Raw genomic sequence first — 19,140 nt, forward strand, 5'->3', positions numbered from 1 at the left:
ACACTACAAACACCAGGCTCTGCCATTGGATGGATCGATAGATTCCTGCTGTTCACACCAACCTCTGATTCCATCAAAACATTAATCAGGACTTTTTCCAGTCCGTTGTTTAGTTTTGGTGGTCATGTGTCTACTGTTGCCTGGCATGGTCTTCACCTGCTGTGACATGTTTGGCATTTACGGATGTCCTACTGCATACCCCCTGTTATTCGAGTAGTGGAGGCCTTTCTAATTGCCTGGAAAAGTCTGGCGGCCATTCTATTCATGAAGTGGATGTCTTTTTTTATTTGTAATTGCGCCATTGTCTGTATTCTCTCGAGAAAATACCAGAAAGGCACAAGTTCCTGAGATGCTGGGATCATCACGTCTGGCACCTACAATCACCAAACAGTCAAGACCACTTAGATCACACATTGTGATGTTTGTTTGAAGAACAACTAAGTCTCTTGGCCATTTCGACATCCTACCTATACTGAACTGCAGCCACATGATTGGCTGCTTGAAGGAGCAGACGTACCTAATAAAGTGGCCACTGCTTGTGTATTTATCTCTATTTATATCTACACCCCTGTGTACTTTTTTTTTTTTTCTGAGCCAAGTCTTTTTAGCTCGTTTTGTCTGTTTTGCTGAAGTTGATGAAAGGGCAGGACATGCAGGGAGAAACAGGAAAAGCTCTGAGGAAATGGGCTGCGGCTCACCGAGGAGCGCGCCGGCTAGCCAGGCTTACTTCTCCCATCCTAGGAATGGAGTCCGTAGTGAGGTTCCCAACAAAATTTGTCATCATGGCAGGTAGGTAACCTTTTAAACGTTTCATTTGTGCACACCTATAGAATAGGCTTGTGTTGTGTTTTTTTTTAAATACTTTTTTATTATAGTTGTGTCTGGGGAGATCCTCCCTTTGGGTGACAGGCTGTCGTGTGGGTCCTTCAGTTCTTAAAGTCACAGCTACTAAGTTCTCTGCTTGAAGTGAAATGCTAATGATGAACTTAATATGGCTCTTCAGTTAATACTTGAGTGTCTACACTGTAATCATCAGTTTTCTACTAAACGTGAAGTTTATATAGCGCCTGACTGAGCACTCGAAAGCCAGTGCTGGCTGCGCATTCTTCTTTCCTTCTCTTCATTTATGTCCCATTTCCTGAGGCCAATCCTGAATTTCTCAAGCAAGATTTATCCATTTCTTATATGAATTTAACTTTATATTTCCTGTTTTTGCTTATTTTGCTCTCTAATGATATGGGACATTCCTGATTAGCAACCACAGAGGTGCAGCTTCTTGTTAGCATTTAAAGTTGTCAGCACCCGCGTCTTTGTTAATGATGAGAGCTTCTGTGAGTGCAACGACATGTGTCTCAATTTCTAATCTCTTCTTCTTTATTCACATTTCTATACAACTTGATCCCTTATAATAATAATAATAATAACAATAATTGGACGGGAGCGGGGCGGCACGGTGGCGCAGTGGGTGGCGCTGCTGCCTCGCAGTTGGGAGACCTGGGGACCTGGGTTCGCTTCCCAGGTCCTCCCTGCGTGGAGTTTGCATGTTCTCCCCGTGTCTGCGTGGGTTTCCTCCGGGCGCTCCGGTTTCCTCCCACAGTCCAAAGACATGCAGGTTAGGTGGATTGGCGATTCTAAATTGGCCCTAGCGTGTGCTTGGTGTGTGGGTGTGTTTGTGTGTGTCCTGCGGTGGGTTGGCACCCTGCCCGGGATTGGTTCCTGCCTTGTGCCCTGTGTTGGCTGGGATTGGCTCCAGCAGACCCCCGTGACCCTGTGTTCGGATTCAGCGGGTTGGAAAATGGATGGATGGATGGACGGGAGCGTGTGTATGTGCAGATGTGGGATGAACTGCTGTCCCGTCCTGGGTTGGTTCCTGCCTTGTACCCAATGCTTCTGGGAGACCCTCCAGCCCCAGCAACCCTAAGTTGGATGAAGTAAGTTAGAAAAACTTTTCCTATACAACAACAAAAACAAAAAAAGTAATAATAATAGTAATATGCCGCATATACAGTACATAGATGTAATCTGTGATGGGCTGGCATCCTGGCCATTGCGGGTTCCTGCCTTGTGCCTGATACTGCTGGGAGAGCCCCCAGCCCTAGAGACCTTAAATCTGACTAGGTTTTAAAACCTCTCATTAGATAATAATAATAATAATAATAATAATAATAACTGGCCTGTTATGTGTATGTATAAAAGCACCATGTTATGGACTGATGTCCTTTACAGTGTTGGCTCCTGTTTTGTACCCAATGCTGCCAATGTAGTTGTAGCCTCTGGTAACCCTCAATTGGGCCTAGCTGGTCTGTAAATGTTATGTTAAAAAATAATATAAATAGGCAATGCTATAATTTTCTAACCCACATAGTCCTGAGCAGGGTGACAGGAGCCCATGCCAGTTAGCGAAGGGTGCAAAGCAGGAACAGACCCTGCACAGGACACCAGTCCATCACAGGGCGAACACACACACACACACACACACACACTAGTGCCAGTTTATGATGCCAGTTCACCTAAATTGCATGTCTTTGGACTGTGGGAGGAAATCAGACCACCCAGAGGAATCCCACACAGACATGGAGAGAACATGCAAACTCCACACATGGAAGACCTAGAACATAAACCCTGGTCTCTTAACTGTAGGGCAGCAATGCTACCACTGCACCACCATGGTTCCCAGCAGACGTGTATGTGTGAATTAATGTTCTCTGTGATTGACTGGTGTCCCATCCTGGGTTGGTCTGTTTCTTGCACTCAAAGCTTCTGGGAGAGCCTCCAGCCTCAGCACCCTAAACTGGATTAAGTGGGATTGGGGTACTTCTGTTATATAATAATAATAATAATATAACTTGCTAATTGCATATGTACTGTATAATGTACTGTATATGCATAAATGAGGTGTAATGTGTGATGGACTGTTGTCCTGACTCTTGTTGGTTACTTCTTTGTACCCAGAAAAGCCTTGAGTCCCAGTGACCTTAAATTGGATCAACCAGGTCTGAAAACCTCCTGTTACATAATAATAATAATAATAATAATAATAATAATAAGAGGAAGAATGTAATTTGCCCAGTTTAGTGTGTATAGACATACCAAGTGATGGACCAGTGCCCTCTCCAGGGTTGGTTCCTGTCTTACACCTGACACTACTGAGATAGTCTCCAGCCCCAGTAACCTTAAATTGGATCAAGGGAGTTTGAAAACATTTTGTCATATATTATTAATATTAATTAAAATAAAAATTGCCCACTGTGTATATACATATATGTATTCTTTAATAGATTAGTTTGCTTTCCAGGGTTAGCTCCTGTTTTGTACCCGATTACGTCACGATAGCTGGAGCCCCTGGCAGATCCTTAATTGGACCCGGCTGGTTTGAAGATGTTGTGTTACACAGCAATAATTACAAAGATAATGATAATAATCATCTGACATATGAGTGTGTGTGTGTGTACATAAAGGTACTGTGTGATGAACTGGTGTTTCTTCCTGGGTTGGTTCTTGCCTTGTAACTGGTGCTACTGGGATAGTCTTCAGTCCCAGCAACTCTAAAATGGATCGAGTGGGTTTGAAAATCTTTTGTGAATAATAATAATAATAATAAGAAGAAGAAGAAGAAGAAGAAGAATTAGCACCCTGTCCAGGGTTGATACCCACATTACTGTATTCTCAGTTCTGCCAAGACAGCCCTGACAGTTCAGATAAGAAATAAGCGGGTTGGCTAATAAATGAAGAAAAGAATAAACAGAAAGAAAACAAAAGACCAAAAAAATAAGATAAGAGTGTAAAAGAAAAAAACTTTGAGGCACCCATCCATCTTTTAAAAAGAGAACAAACCCTGATGGGAATTTCCCAACTGGTATAATCCTGGCAGAGACAAGAAAACATTTGTTGAAGTGGACGCCCACTTAAAAGCAGAAAATGTGTTGGGAAAAGAATATTCAGTCAGTGCGGCTGAGCTGAACACCCATCCACGTCCTCATTCCACTTCCTCCATTAAAGAGTCGAGGGGTGCAGAGCTCAGGGTCAAGTAGTCGGGGAGCGGAGAAGAGTTCAACATGCCACACACACACACATCCACCTTGACTTGTCATTTACTGAATCTACAGAGTGACACAGCACGAGAGCCCGTGTGGCACATTTGGGCACAAAGTGTAGGAACAAGTTCTGGAGTGGACACCAGTTCAAGATAGGCCACACACACATCCACTCACCCATTCGTCCTTTTCTAAATATGCTTAGTCCAGCACATGAGTAGAGGTCCGACCATCCGTCCATTATCCAACCCGCTATATCCTAACTACAGGGTCATGGGGGTCTGCTGGAGCCAATCCCAGCCAACACTGGGCACAAGGCAGGAAACAAATCCCAGGCAGGGCACCAGCCCACTGCAGTGTGTAGAGGTCTCTACAGCAATACCGCATACAAAACAGGAACCAACTCTGGACAGGAGTCTTGTGAAGGGTTACACACACACACACACACACACATTTATTCATTTTCTTAATGCAAAGCTGAAGCCTATTCTAGCAACCATGGTAGTAAGCAGCCCCAGAACAGACCACCAATCAATGGCTGCCTTTGCTGATCTATTCCTCAATTTTATAAACCTACCTATTCCAGCTCAGTGTTATGAGGAACTGGAGAAGATCCTGCACAAGAGAATATCCAGCACTGGGCAGGGCACCTAATTTCCACTTCAGGGCCCACATTTTCTGCACCAGGTTGGCCCATAACACTACCACAGCTAGCCAAAGCCAGCCCTGGCTACAATGGACGCTCTCTTGATAGAGCACCAGTCAATCACTCTCTAATCCATCCATTCATACCCTGACTGAGGGTCTTTTAGAATATCACCAGCCACTCACTCTGGACAGGATGCACTCCCCACACTCATCCATCCATCCATCCATCCATCCATCCATCCATCCATCCATCCATCCATCCATCCATCCATCCATTTTAATGAACAGGCTTATTCCAGCCCTCAGCTCCATATGGGACATCAGTCTACTTCAGGACAGAGTCAATCACACCACCAACAAACCAGGATGCATTTCCTTGATATACACAGACTCCATATGGATGGTGGGTGAGTTGCAAATGGAACCCAAGTTCTTCAAGCTTCAAGGCATCAATGTCTTCATGAGGTCTCATAGTGCCATACACTGGCATATAAGGCTCCCAGAAGTGATCAGTCTATGGCCTTCTTTGCCACTGATGTCCACCTCAGACCACGCTCTTTCAGGTCCTTGTCCAAAAATCGACACCCATGTCTCTTTCCTGCTTTCCTTGTGGTGTCCAGCGTCATGCAACCTTTTGATAAAGCTTCTGTCGGCGTATGAAGAAGATGTACCAGCCATTTCCGTCTTCTCTTCTTAACAACTACTAAGACCACCTCTGTGTCAGTCGTCTGGAGCAAGTCTTTATCTCTGATGGTGTCTGGCCAGAATATTCACTTGAGGTGTCTGAGACACTTGTTCTGGAAAGCATCAAGCTTACCACAGAGGGACAGTGTCATTAGCCAGCATTCTGGGTAGGACCCTGAGCTCATTTCACTTGAGTTCTCGATGCTTGGTTCTTACGCAGGTCAGCTTTAGCAGTTCTTGCATCTTCTCCTTTTCTGCTCTCTCCATCTAAAGTTACTTTGCTCCTCAGGTAAATGAACTCCTCTACTTCACCAATGGTCTGGTTACTCAGCTTCAATGGCTGCAGAATGTTGGTGTTTCTCTTCATGTATTTTGTGTTTGTATGTTAATATTGAGGCCCATACTGCTTTCTATTGTGAAGAGTCTTCTCTTAAATATCCTAATGATGGCTGACCAGTAGGGCAATGTCATCAGCAAATCCAGGTCTTTTAGCACTGATGTTATAGGCCATTGGATGTCGTCTGTGACTGTTTCCTTCTTGAGCCATTCCATGGCAAGAACGAAAAGAAATGGGGAAAGGATACATCCTAGTTTAACTCCAATCTCCACGTTGAAGACTTCTGACATCTGATCCTTGCAGATCACTGTGCCCCAGAAATCTTGGTGACTGAGAGTGTTGTGCTGGAAGCGTTCCCAGCCGGGATGCCATAATGGAAGGACAGCATGGGAGGAGGCTTAATCCAGCCAGGATGGGCCTAAAGCAAATTAATGGAAAATGTGGTGCCTTCAGGGCAGTTCCTCCTCCACTCTAATAGATGGCAGTGCTCCACTGGTGTTGACCCAGTAGGGATTTATGGGAGTTGTAGTCCTGAGAGACAATCCTGACAAGGTTCTTGGGTGCCACCAGGTGGGTGCTGCAGGTAGAGGAACTCCCTGTTTCAGGAGGCTCCCTCCTGACCCAGAAGTGCTTCCATCAGGCTATGTCCCAGTACTCCAGGGTCTGACATAAAAGCGAGCCGTCCAGCCTCCTCCGGGGAGTCGGAGTCCGGAGGGAGGAAGACGAAGCTCACCTGGAGGTGTGGAGAAGAGAGGAAAGAAAAGAGAGAAGAGGTATTGTGCTTATTATACCCCATTGTGAAAGAATTAACTGATAAATTATTTGAACCTGAAACTGTGCCCGTGTGGCGGTGTCTGAGACTAGGGAGGCTGCAGTGCCCCCTACTAGTCAATTTGAAGTTATTGCTGTTCTCTGGCATCCTGTACCACCCGAGGATGTTCCACAAGGTCTCCCATTATTTGCTGTCAGACGCCTTTGCAAAAATCAATGGATCTAATATATATATGGGGTGGGTATGGGTGGTGTTCCATTCAGTGGTCTGCTCCAGAATCTGTTTCAGGACAAAAAAATTGGTTAATAACCAAACGATAGTTGGCCCTGTTAAATCTAACAGGCTTACTAACCCCAAAGATGGCACTGCTTGGTTTTCACCCAGTTACTCTCTCTTACATTGTAAGGATGAATTGAAGAAGCTTTGTGAAAGACTAACGGGATGGAAGGCAGGGGTGGGCTGGCATGCACAGTTGGGTTACAGATGATATTTCCTTACCCAGCTGGGATGCCCTCATAATGGACAAAGTGCATTGATGGATGGGCATCTCCTCTTGGTGTCCCCTTGTCCTTATAATGGAAGGACAAAAGGATGTTGCCTCCAAGGGACATGTGTTCTCCTAGTTTGCCGTTCCCTCATTTGGGCTCTGGCATGGCTGCCTAGGAATTGTAGTCCACGTGTGCAGCCCTGTTGGGGTACTTGGGTGCAAATAAAGGGTGCTGCCAGGAGGAGGTCCCCCCTGTCGTAGTGAAGTTCCATCTGACCAAAAGTATTGTGGCACCAGAAGTACTCCCAGGTTTGGCATGAAAAGGATCTGCTCCACCGCATTCAAGAGAGTGGAGGAGGAAAACAATGGTAGTGGTGCTGATTGGGGTAAAAATATAAAAATAAAAATAAAAAGTCTTTTTGAACCCAAGGAATTGTGTCTATGCAGTTGTGTCTAGGTGGTCACAATTAAAAATAAAAGGCCCAGAGTCATGTGAATGCCTTGCTGCCCGCCTTTGTCCATTCTAACTGTGCCCTTTGCCTTCATTTTCCCAGCCTGCTTTTCCAGTCTGATAGCTCCCTACCGAGCCGCTGCATTCTGCAATGCCTGCCATGTGAATGCAACCTGTACCAACTACAATGGATCTGAAGGCTGTTACTGCAAGGCGGGATTCACTGGCGATGGAAATACATTTTGTCAAGGTGAGAGATATCACTGGTTATTTAAACTGAGTCAGAAAGAATGGCGGGACCACCTATTCGAAAAAAAAAAGTGAACTTTTGGAGTTGTAAAGCTTGAAAGTAGATGGCATCATCATTAGGTGCTGCGGCCTTAACTTCATCCTTCAGAAACCCGGGTTCAGTCCCCAACCTGCTCACTATCTGTGTGGCATTAGCATGTTCTCGCCATGCTCTGACAGAGTCTACTTTCTTTCCTCACCCAGCTATACTGAAGTTAGGTTGGTTGGTGTCTATAAAGTGTCCCATCTAGTGGTGGTTCCTGCCAGGACTGCTCAACAAGAGTGAGTTTGGGAAAGTGCTACCCATTCATTTAATTACCTGCCTAACCAGGGCAAGGAGATGGCATCCATCCAGAATCTTCTGGCCTCAGGGGGCATGAACCAATCCTGAATGTTGATTCAAATAGTGAGCTATGAAAAGCAAAGTTTGGATTTATGAATTAATGTCTTGGGTGGCATGGTGGCACAGTGATAGCACTGCCTGCCACCTTGCAGAAAGGAGACTGAGGTTTGCATCCTGGGTTTTCCCTACACGGAGACTGCATGTTCTCCTTGTGTTCATGTGTGTCTGTTCTCACAGTCCAAAGACATGCAGGTTTGGTGGACTGGCCCCTGATATGTGTGTGTGTGTGTGTGTGTGTGTGTGTGTGTGTGTGTGTGTGTGTTGAACTGGCACTCCCTCCAGGGCTGGTTTCTCTCTCGTGCCCGGTGCAGCATGTTCCCTGCGACTTTGAGCTGGATTAAACCAGTTTGGGAATGCTGTGTTATGTGTAACGTTTGTGCAATCCAACCTTTCCTGTATTTTGGACTTCTCTTCCTGCGTCCACATGTTTGGTTTTAGGCCCATGTGAGGCGATGGCCGCTCCTTCCCTTTTGGCTCAGCTTTCGGAGGAAATGAGTCGCAGCATACCTGACCTCCAGTTTAGGAAATGGTGGATGGAAAAGGGGAAAACTGCATCTCTGGGATTTGCAAAATTGCCTCATTTGTGAGGGGAGCTGATGTTATGCAGCCATCGGTGGGTGCGTGTAATGACTTTGGGAAATGGGAACTCGCCTAAAAAAAAAAATATAAGGATTTAGAGTCTCCTGAGAAATGAATTGCGCTTGATTAAAAATGAATTGTAAGGTGTAGTTGATTTGAGAAGGGGATGATGAGGTGGCACAGTGCTTAGAGCTGCTGTTTGGGTTCAATGTCCAGTGTGGGGAGTCTCTATGATGAATGTCCTTGTGGATTTCTTCTATGTATTTGGCACAGATGTGTGTGTTTAGCCTGCCCTGTGAAGGACTGCTGACCCATCCAGTGGTCGTGTCTCCCTGCCTAACACTGATGGACTAAGTCTCTCCATGACACTGTAATGGGAGGTGCACAAGAAAATGGCAGAACAGTTAAGAATCTCCAGAGACTTATATACAGGCTTTCTCCCAATGTTTTACATTTTTTCCCAGATGCTTAAGTTTCTCCCCACATCCCAAAGATGATAAATATCCCTTATATGGGTATATGGGCATATGTGCCCTGTGCTGGACTGGCAGACAGAGAATGTTCTTCCCTTGCTCTGAATGCTGTTGAACTAGGACCCTGCAATGGAAAAACGAGTGTTTAATAAACAGTGTGGTGTGGTGCTTAGTCATGTTGTGCCACAGCTTCTTAGACGTCGCTTTAAATTCCAGTTTGCACATTTCACGTCTATGTGCAAATTCTATGTCATCTTCACACATTTCGTAGACCGTAGACCCAGCACTGGTGTGTTTGTGCCCTATAATGGCCTGGCGACTCATCCAGAAGAGCCCCTCTTTATTCCCAACTAGCTGTGCTATCCATCTAAGACCGCTTGAAATCTAAGTAATCAACATAGCCCTCAGTGTTAGCGTTTGCAATGCATTTTCTATTGGAATGTATTTTGAAATGCATGTAGTAATCAAATGCATTGCACTTTTCATTCCAACAATTGGCACATTACACTTATTTGTAAGAAAAAATGTAATACTGCAAATGATTGTGAGGCAACATCTGTTGCAATGACAAATGCAATGCATATGTCTCTCTTCTATGCCATTTACAATACAATACAATACAGTTTATTTTTGTATAGCCCAAAATCACACAGGAAGTGCCGCAATGGGCTTTAACAGGCCCTGCCTCTTGACAGCCCCCCAGCCTTGACTCTCTAAGAAGACAACGAAAAACTCCCAAAAAAACCTTGTAGGGAAAAATAGAAGAAACCTTAGGAAAGGCAGTTCAAAGAGAGACCCCTTTCCAGGTAGGCTGGGCATGCAGTGGGTGTCAAAAGAAGGGGGTCAATACAATACAATGCAGTTCACAGAACAGAACAATTCCTCAATATAGCAAGAAATAAAAAATATAAATTTTAGAAGTACAGAGCAGAATTTAACAGTAGATGATATATCCCATAATAAGATTTGGATTTGTGTAGAGTCCTGGAGACCTCATCCTTCAAGCTGCCTCCCCCATTTGGCCACTCCACGGCTGAAACAGTGCTGGGCCAGCCAATCCGATGAAAGGACCCCTCTTTCCCACGATTCCTGCGATCCTCCATCAGAGATGACTTTTCCTTATTCAGGCAAAACAACTTGGCAGGTGGGCCGTGGCACCAAGTGCCACATTTGAGTACCGAGAAGAAAAACAGAATAAGTGAGGGTTAGTATACAATTATAACTGTCATGTTACTTATGTTTAAGTGCTAATGACTAACAACAGAGATGCAGTCTGTACAGTTAATCAGCAGCTCTAGTCAGGATATGCTAAACTGAAGTAGTGAGTCTTCAGTCGGGATTTAAAAGCTGAGACCGAAGGGGCATCTCTTATAGTAGCAGGCAGACCATTCCACAGTTTAGGGACTCCTGTAACTAAAAGCTCGACCTCCCACTGTTATTTTATTAATCCTTGGAATCATAAGCAGACCGGCATCTTGAGATCTTAATGTGCGCTCTGGTTTGTAAGTCATGATAAGTTCAAACAAGTAAGCCGGACCTTGACCATTTAATGCTTTATATGTTAAAAGAAGGATTTTGAAATCTGCCCTAAACTTAACCGGGAGCCAGTGTAAGGATTTAAGAACTGGAGTTATGTGTTCGTATTTTCTTGTTCTTGTAATAATTCTTGCAGCCGCATTTTGGATTAACTGAAGGCTGTATAAAGAACAGTTTGAACATCCAGTGAACACCGCATTGCAGTAGTCAATCCTACTAGAGATAAATGCATGAATTAGTTTCTCAGAATCCTGTTTATTTAAAAAGCACCTTAATTTCCTAACATTTTTAAGATGGAAGAAACATGTCTTGGACAACTTTGTAATATGCGCTTTAAATGACATGCTAGAGTCAAAGATAACTCCTAGATTGCGGGCTGATTCAGTAAAGTTGACTGGGATTCCCACTGAGTTAAATGATGACAAAATATTATTGTGATCAGCATCATTCCCTCCAACAATTAACATCTCTGTTTTATCTGTATTTAAAAACAAGTAGTTCTCATTCATCCACTCCTTTAATTCACTAACACAACTAATTAAAGACAGCATTGGAGAAACTTCATCTGATTTAAATGAAAGGTATAACTGGGTGTCATCTGCATACGAGTGAAAATTAACATTATGTTTCCTAATGAGAGATCCCAGTGGAAGCATGTACAGTGAAAACAGTAAAGGTTCCAGTCCTGAGCCCTGCGGGACACCATATTGAACTTCTGTGTATAATGATGGAGTACTGTCAGCACATTTCTGTACATATTGGAATCGATTTGATAAGTAAGAACTAAACCAAGCGAGCATGGTGCCTGTAAGCCCAACATGATTTTCTAGCCTGTGCAGTAGAATAGAATGGTCGATGGTGTCAAATGCTGCACTTAAGTCCAACAACATAATTACAGTGGAGTTTCCTTCATCAGAGGATATCAGAATGTCATTTACAACCCGTGTTAGTGCCGTTTCTGTACTATGACCAGTGCGAAAACCAGACTGGAATTTCTCAAATAAATTGTAATGCATAAGGTGTGTCTGAAGCTAACTGGCGACTACTTTTTCTAGTATTTTAGAGAGAAACGGTAAATTTGAAATAGGCCTATAATTATTTAGTATATGTGGGTCAAGGTCTGACTTTTTAAGTAATGGTTTAATGACTGACACTTTTAGTGTATCAGGTACTGTGCCATGCAATAATGAACTATTGATAATGTTTAGGATAGGCGCTGCAAGAACATCCATTGCACTTTTTACTAGTTTTGTTGGCACTGGATCTAGGGAACAAGTAGTGGGCTTCATTTTAGAAATTAAACTTAAGACTTCCTGCTCAGTTACAGGATTAAAATTACTAAAGTGCTGAGTGCAATGTGAGACAGGGTCTGCTAAGCTAGTATTTGGTTTGTACTGTGATGCAGAGATCTGGGATCTTATATTTTTAATTTTCTCATTGAAGAAGTTCATAAAGTCTGTACTGCTAATGTCTGTTGGTATTTTGCACTGTTGATCTGAATTTCCATTTGTTAATTTAGCCACTGTTCTAAACAGTACCCGAGGATTTTTATTATTGCTATCTATTAATGTAGAATAATATTCTGACCGAGCTTTAAAGAGGGCTTTTTTATATTTATTAACACTCTCTGTCCATGCAATTTGAAAGACCTGTAGCTTTGTTGTTCTCCATCTGCGCTCCAGTTTTCGACACTCTAATTTAAGAGCTCGAGTGTTTTCATTAAACCAGGGAGAGTTTCTATGTGCTTTGATCACTTTTGTTTTAAGGGGAGCCACTGTGTCCAGAGCATCTCTCAAGGTCACATTATAATGTGATGTTACCTCATCTAAATTGTTTTCCGTGTTTACATTTGATGTTAACTGATCTAAATGGTTTTCCACAATTACACTCGACTTACTCAAAGTATCTATAAATTTTGAAGCAGAAGTACAATCTAGATGTCGCACTGTCTTTGTTTTAATCTGGGAGTGTGTTGGCAAGGGCAGGACTAAATCAAATGTAATTAAGTAGTGATCGGAAATAATTTCATTTAATGGAGTAATAATTAAATTTTGAATTTCAACTTTGTAAGTTATAATTAAATCTAATGTGTGGTTATGATTATGAGTTGGACCTTTGACATTCTGACAAAATCCTACTGAATTTAACAAATAAGTAAAACATTTGCTAAAAGTGTCAGTTTCCACATCAATGTGTACATTAAAATCCCCCATCAGTACTACGTGATCATAATTTATAGCCAAGTCAGATAAAAGGTTGCTAAATTCAGACATGAACAATGAATACGGCCCTGGTGGTCTATAGACTAGCACTATAATTGTGTTGGAATCTGTTTTAATATTTAAAATGAATGCCTCAAAGGATGTAAAGTTGCCTAAATTTTTAGAAGTGATTTGCATTTTGTTACAATGAATTATTCCAAGGCCTCCTCCTCGACCTGAATCTCTAGACTTATGAAGGAACGAGTATCCATCTGACATGGGGTTTGTAAAAGCAGTGTTAATGTTTTGATGTGCCACCTGTTGGAGTGACAAATGCAATGCATTTTATTACTAAAAATGTTTATGATGTGCCTTCTTTTGGAAATGACAAATACAATGCATCGGTCTCTGTGATATGCCATTTCATATGGGATTTGTAAAAGCATATCCCATACCAAGCAGTGCTAATGTTTGTGATGTGCCATCTATTGGAAACGGCAAATGCAATGCCTATGATTTGTCCCGTTTGTTTTGGGATTTGTAAAATAGCGTTAATGTTTGTGATGTATCATTTGTTGGACTACAGGCAGTGTGGTGTAGTGGTTAAGGCTTTGAACTCTGAAGTTGTTAGTTCAAATCCCACTAATGAACCTGTGTGACAATGAGAAAGTCACTTGACCTGCCTGGGCTCTTATTGGAAAACCAAAAGAAATTTAACCAATCGTATCATGAAAGTTGTAAGTCACCTTGGATAAATGTGTCAGCTAAATAAGTAAATGTGCAATGCACGTGTCTCTCTCGAAAGCTCAAGTTCACAAAGTCGCACGGTGCCTGAAATAAAAAAGTTGTCACATATCAAAGTTGGTGTGAAAAGGCGACTCGTAGCCCACCGTCTGAGTGTCATATGAAAGCTTATTAGGGTACAGTGAAAAAAAAATAGGGGCACAGTGGGAAAAAAGCACGAAATGACAACTTTAATCTCGAAATTTCCACTTTAATCATGTAGTTTATTTTGCCATTAAAGTAGAACATCATAAACTTCATCTTAAAATCGTTTAATTTACTAGTTTCTAACTAAAGTAGCATGTTTAAATGCTTTGTTTTGTATTTGATCTTATATGTGCTCTATGTGCCCGAATCACTACGTGCTCTTCCTTCGACAGGACACAGAATCCATTACGTTCGTGATATTACAGCTCTCTGAGTAATTAAAATACTGAGAAGTATACGTGATATCATTTTCATGATGATAGGAGTTAAAGCATGTTATTAAACATGGGAACATGGTGGCGCAGTGATTGTTCATGTCTTACAGCAAGATGCTTGCTGCGCCAATGAAATGCTTTATTACAGAAGTACTGTCTCTTTCAAACGTACTAATCTCCAATTCCTGTCCTTACTTTTCTTTCTCCAAATACCCAATCGCAGCACAATCAGCTCTGTAATAGACGTTAAGCCATCTGTAAGCTTAGAACGCCGACTCTTCAAAACTTTTAAGGAACATCGAAATATCTTCATAATGTTTAATTATTCTATTCATCTATCCTTCCAGTGTCACGCCAGCCACAGCATGAAAACAGCGCGAAGCAGGAACAAACCATGAACGAAGCTCAAGCTCGCTAGTGCTGCGGCACCGTGTAGTTAAAGTTAAAGTTTTATCTGTATAATATAATCAACATATTTTGCTGCATTTCATCTTAAAAATGATATCGTCATCATATGTAAATACGCGCTTTATAAAGTGGCTCAGGTTGTGCAATATTATAACTGTATCACAAGTACAATTACCTCACGGTAACTTGCAAGTACAAACAGTTCTACAAGAAGCACTTGATGGACTGATTGAGTGCGTTTAGAGTTCTTGGGATGAAACTGTTTGTGAACCACGAGGTCCGAGCAGGAAAGGCTGTGAAGCGTTGGTGGGATGAGAGCAGTTCAAATAGTGAATGGCTGAGGCAGCTAGTGCTTGATGCTCTATACCGATAATTCTCTTTCCGATCGCTGTAGATCTGTGATTCACACTCAGATACAGTGATATAAATACTCCGAGTGGTGCAGTGCGAGTAATATGGAAAAAGATGATCTGCTGTGGCAACACCTAACAGGAGCAGCTGAAAGAAGAAGAAGAAGAAGGTGCAGTGAGAGTAACAACGCTAAAGCAGTTATGGTATTTAGAATAGTTTCTTACAGGTTAATTACAATCAGATGCATTAAATTTATGAACGATATGCGGTTAATTTCAGTGTATTTGATAAAGCCGCCGTCGTGGATGTGGATCTAAGAAACGGTAAACACACAGGAACAGTAGCACTGCTTTGACGCTGGGTGCCGCCATTCTGCAAAACCGAGTGGAGAACTTGCGTACGGCAGGGTATGAGGTACCGTGGAAAAGTGCGTGGCTTTACGCCAAGTTTAGGTTTTATACATCGCGATTTCAGCGTGGAAACGTTCTTATGCAACATTTCTGTGCGTACGCACCGTTTACACATGAGGCCCCAGGACTGGAGTTGGAGACCCCTTTGGTTTATGGTATTTGTATTTCATTATTATTAAATGTAAAGTTTTTGAAACAGATACTCGATGGAAAGTTAAAATCTTGAAATCTCAAGCTAAAATTATTGGCTGGAATGGACCATGATGGATAGCAGGCCACTGTTTGCTGGTAAATTTTAAATCCTTACAATCTATAGACAATGTAGCTGTGAGGCTGTTTTTAGCGTCAGGTCAGAGACATTGAGCAGGCATTCTGGTCTACTGAGAGAGGACCTTGACTTGAGGATGTGTCCTCCTTCGAAACTGGTCTGAGAATGGTGCGGAAAAACAGTTATCAACTGCAATTTGTCCACGTTTCATTATGTCGCAGACTTGTGCTAAAATCATTTAATTTCCTCCTACATCAAACAACACTCAGTAGCCCAGAATGGTAAAGTGAAAACAGAATTTTAGACACTTTTCCCATAATGCTTTGTAAAGAAATAAGCAAACACAGCATAAAGGTTTGGGGTTTTTTGGCCCCGTATACTGTAAAGCAAAAGGTTTTCGTCAGTGTTTTCAACTATGTACAACAGACAGTTCAAATAATGGCGGGGCAGACAATTTATAATGATAAATAGGAAGTGACGAGATGATGGGGAAGCCGTGGTGATGGATGGGTAAATGACAGGAGGGGACCAGAGGTAAGAAAGGAACCCAGAAGTGGGTGGAATCAGCAGTCTTCCGGGGGGAACAGTTATAGCGACGGTGCTTCGTTTTTTCTGGAGAAAGACAGAAAGAGAGGTTAGTACCCCGCCATTGTCCCCTGGCACGACTTGGTGTGGTGCCCGTCGGGTCCTTAAACCGCTCCCCATGCACTCGTGCGTGACAGCTTTCAGAGCAAGAAACCTTTCAGTTGGTATTTAGTGCTAGACACACCTCAATGTGTTTCATCCCTTTAGCAAACAATTTTTACCTTGAACTTTTCAACTAATCACAATTCTAATCACTAGGAGGAAGGAAGCTGCTATTGTTCTCCAGAACATGGAAGTTGTTTAATGATGAGTGAGCTCCCTGCAGCCTCTGGTGCTTGTTGCTTAGAAATGGAAACTGCGCCGTGTGCTGGAGATGACAACCTGCTGCTAACTCGATGCCAGATTTGTCCCGTGGTATTCTTTTCTTAAACGCATCCATACTGCCTGCAGGAAATTTGGGGATTTTCATGAAAGACAACAAATCGTAACCAAAACTTACGAGAAATAAAATTAACATATGATCTCAATGTCCGATTGGCCATTTTCAGAGCTACTCAGTCTGGGCCAGGGTCACAAAAGACTAAGCCTGCAGTATATTGGCAGAAAATAACATTTCAAACATATATATATATATATAAATGTAAAGAATTATTATTATTATTAACTTAGCAATCAGTTTAAAATTAGCTTATTGGATTCAAGATCATCTCAGGTCTCAAATAGCTCTCCCCAGTGCACATCTAGCTAAGGAGGTGTGTGGCCACCTTGATTCAATCTGACTGACCACGGCTGGGCTGTGTGTCAAAGATGGTTCTGTGTAACACTGGAGCACCTTAAGGAACTGTGCTGTGTCCCTTTCTGTTTAACCTCTACCAGCTCCTGCCATGTACAGAAGTTCTCCGATGACTCCTCCACCATAGTTGTATTGATAATAAAGAGATGAGTCAGAATACAGGAGGCTGGTGGAAGAACTTCATTTTGTAGTACAGAGATAACCATCTGTGTATCGATGTCAACAAGACACAACTCCTTGTGTCCTTACACGGAGCCACAACAACGAGCACATCACACCCAACCTGCTCCACCATCACTGGCTCCCTTTGTCGAACTCCAGTCCTGGAGGGCCGCAGTGGCTGCAGGTTTTCATTCTAACCATCTTCTTCATTAGTGACCAGTTTTTGCTACAAATGAACTCTTTTTCCTTCATGTGAATTAACTTTCTATTTAAAACTCAGGCCCCTTAATTATTTGTTTTTTTGATATTTCCTCAATAATGAGATCCAAAATGATATGGAAAAAGATGATCCGCTGTGGCGACCCCCTAAAGGGAGCAGCTGAAAGAAGGAGAAGCAGAAGAAGAGATCCAAAATGAGCCAACACATGACCAGCTCATTTGTGCTCATCACACAATATCTGAAAATAAAGAAAGGTGAAGAAGGTCTCAGTAAGGTTGACATCTCAGGTCACCAAAACATTTTGACGGCATTCTTAGAAAAAACAGAAAATCAACAGCTTTGGAAATGTCTGTGGCAGAATGAGAGCAGCAACAAGCCATGGAATTAAATAACGGGTTTAATTAACTGCAAGAATTGACTTCTCATTAAGAGACTGGGTCGAGTGAAATTGGGTGGAGTTTGAAACCCCAGTTTAGCTGGTTATCTGTTGGCTCGTTTCATGTCTCATTTCTGTTTGGCTGCCATTTAGTAAAGAAAAGAATTCAGAGGACTGAATACTTAAAAACAGGGAAATTAAAATGAAGGGGAAAGGAGTTAATTAGCAATGAAAACTGCTTGCTGGTTAGAATGAAAACCAGCAGCCACTGCGGCCCGCCAGGCCTGGAGTTCGACACTCCTGTCTTATAGGATTGAATTTCAAATTCTATTAATAACCTACAAAGCTTTAAATGGACTTGCGCCAGACTACATCAGTACCCTCCTCCATCACTCTGCTCCTGTCTGCCCACCGAAGGGCACTGATCATGGCATTCGTGTTGTGCCCCCACACTAACCTGTACTCTGGGGGTGACGGGGCCTTCAGTTCTATGGCGCCCACACTTTGGAATGACATCCCGACGTTAATTAGATCAGCTGACTCCATTCGTTCTTTTAAAAAACAACACTCATCAGTTCAGGAGGGCGTTTAACTGACCCTGACATCCTCACCCTTCTTTCTGCTTACCCTCGTGCTCCAGGTGCTCGGGGTCATTTGTGCTTATATCACAGATTAGGTTATTTGTTCAGGGTTTTCTTATAGTATTCATATGTTTGGATTTTATTCTGGTTTATTGTCATGTTCTTTTTCAACACTGTGTATATTCTGAACATATCTTTATTTACTGTTTTATGCAGATATTATTTGTATCCAGAGTTGTACTGTATATGTTGTGCTGTTCTTTCTGAATTTCTACGAAGCACTTTGAGTGTCAGAAAGGTGCTATGTGTGTACAAAATATTCAATACTCGGCTGTAGTCGTTTCCTGTTTTCAACCTTGAGTGTCCTGTACGGGTTGCTATACACCATGCAGCCAATAATCTTTTAGTATAAGCTGTCAGTCTGTAAAGCCCTGAGGGGATTGGCACCAAGAACCTTTGCCCTGCCCTGGAGTTTTTTCAGCCCCAGGGTTATTGCATTGGCCAATTCTGGGAGAACACCTGACTTGTAGCATCATTACGAGTGACTTCTCGAACAAATTCTCATCTGTAGCAGGATTCATCAAATTATATTTATTCTACTCCAGAAACATCTTTGACACTTAATCAGAGTGCATCTGTAAGAAGTAGGTTTTATGTCCTTATAATATGGCTTTGTTGTCATTTAAAGTAATGTCTGTATATATATCGTAATTGTTAAGAAATTTTACTGTATGTTATTTCATATTTATTTATTATACAGTATATTGTTTAGATAGTTGTAGTTTTAAACATGTTGTTATTTGTATCCAGTAATGATTATGCTTAAATACTGCAGTTTCTCGTAGCACTTCTCATAACGAAATTTAAACTGTATCAATGCTTTCAAGC

At 42.3% G+C, this 19,140-nt stretch overlaps 1 protein-coding gene across 1 annotated transcript in view; it reads left to right on the forward strand.

Moving 5' to 3' along the window:
* Positions 1-628: 628 nt before the first annotated feature.
* adgrl4 (adhesion G protein-coupled receptor L4) overlaps positions 629-19,140 on the forward strand; it is a 123,137-nt gene continuing 104,625 nt past the window's right edge. Inside the window, exons 1-2 of the mRNA XM_028812145.2 lie at positions 629-789; positions 7,517-7,663. Coding sequence (XP_028667978.2) covers positions 636-789; positions 7,517-7,663 — 301 coding nt within the window. The 5' untranslated portion in view covers positions 629-635. The remainder of the gene's footprint in view (positions 790-7,516; positions 7,664-19,140) is intronic.

This window comes from Erpetoichthys calabaricus, chromosome 10, assembly GCF_900747795.2.
Source record: "Erpetoichthys calabaricus chromosome 10, fErpCal1.3, whole genome shotgun sequence".
NCBI lineage: Eukaryota > Metazoa > Chordata > Cladistia > Polypteriformes > Polypteridae > Erpetoichthys > Erpetoichthys calabaricus.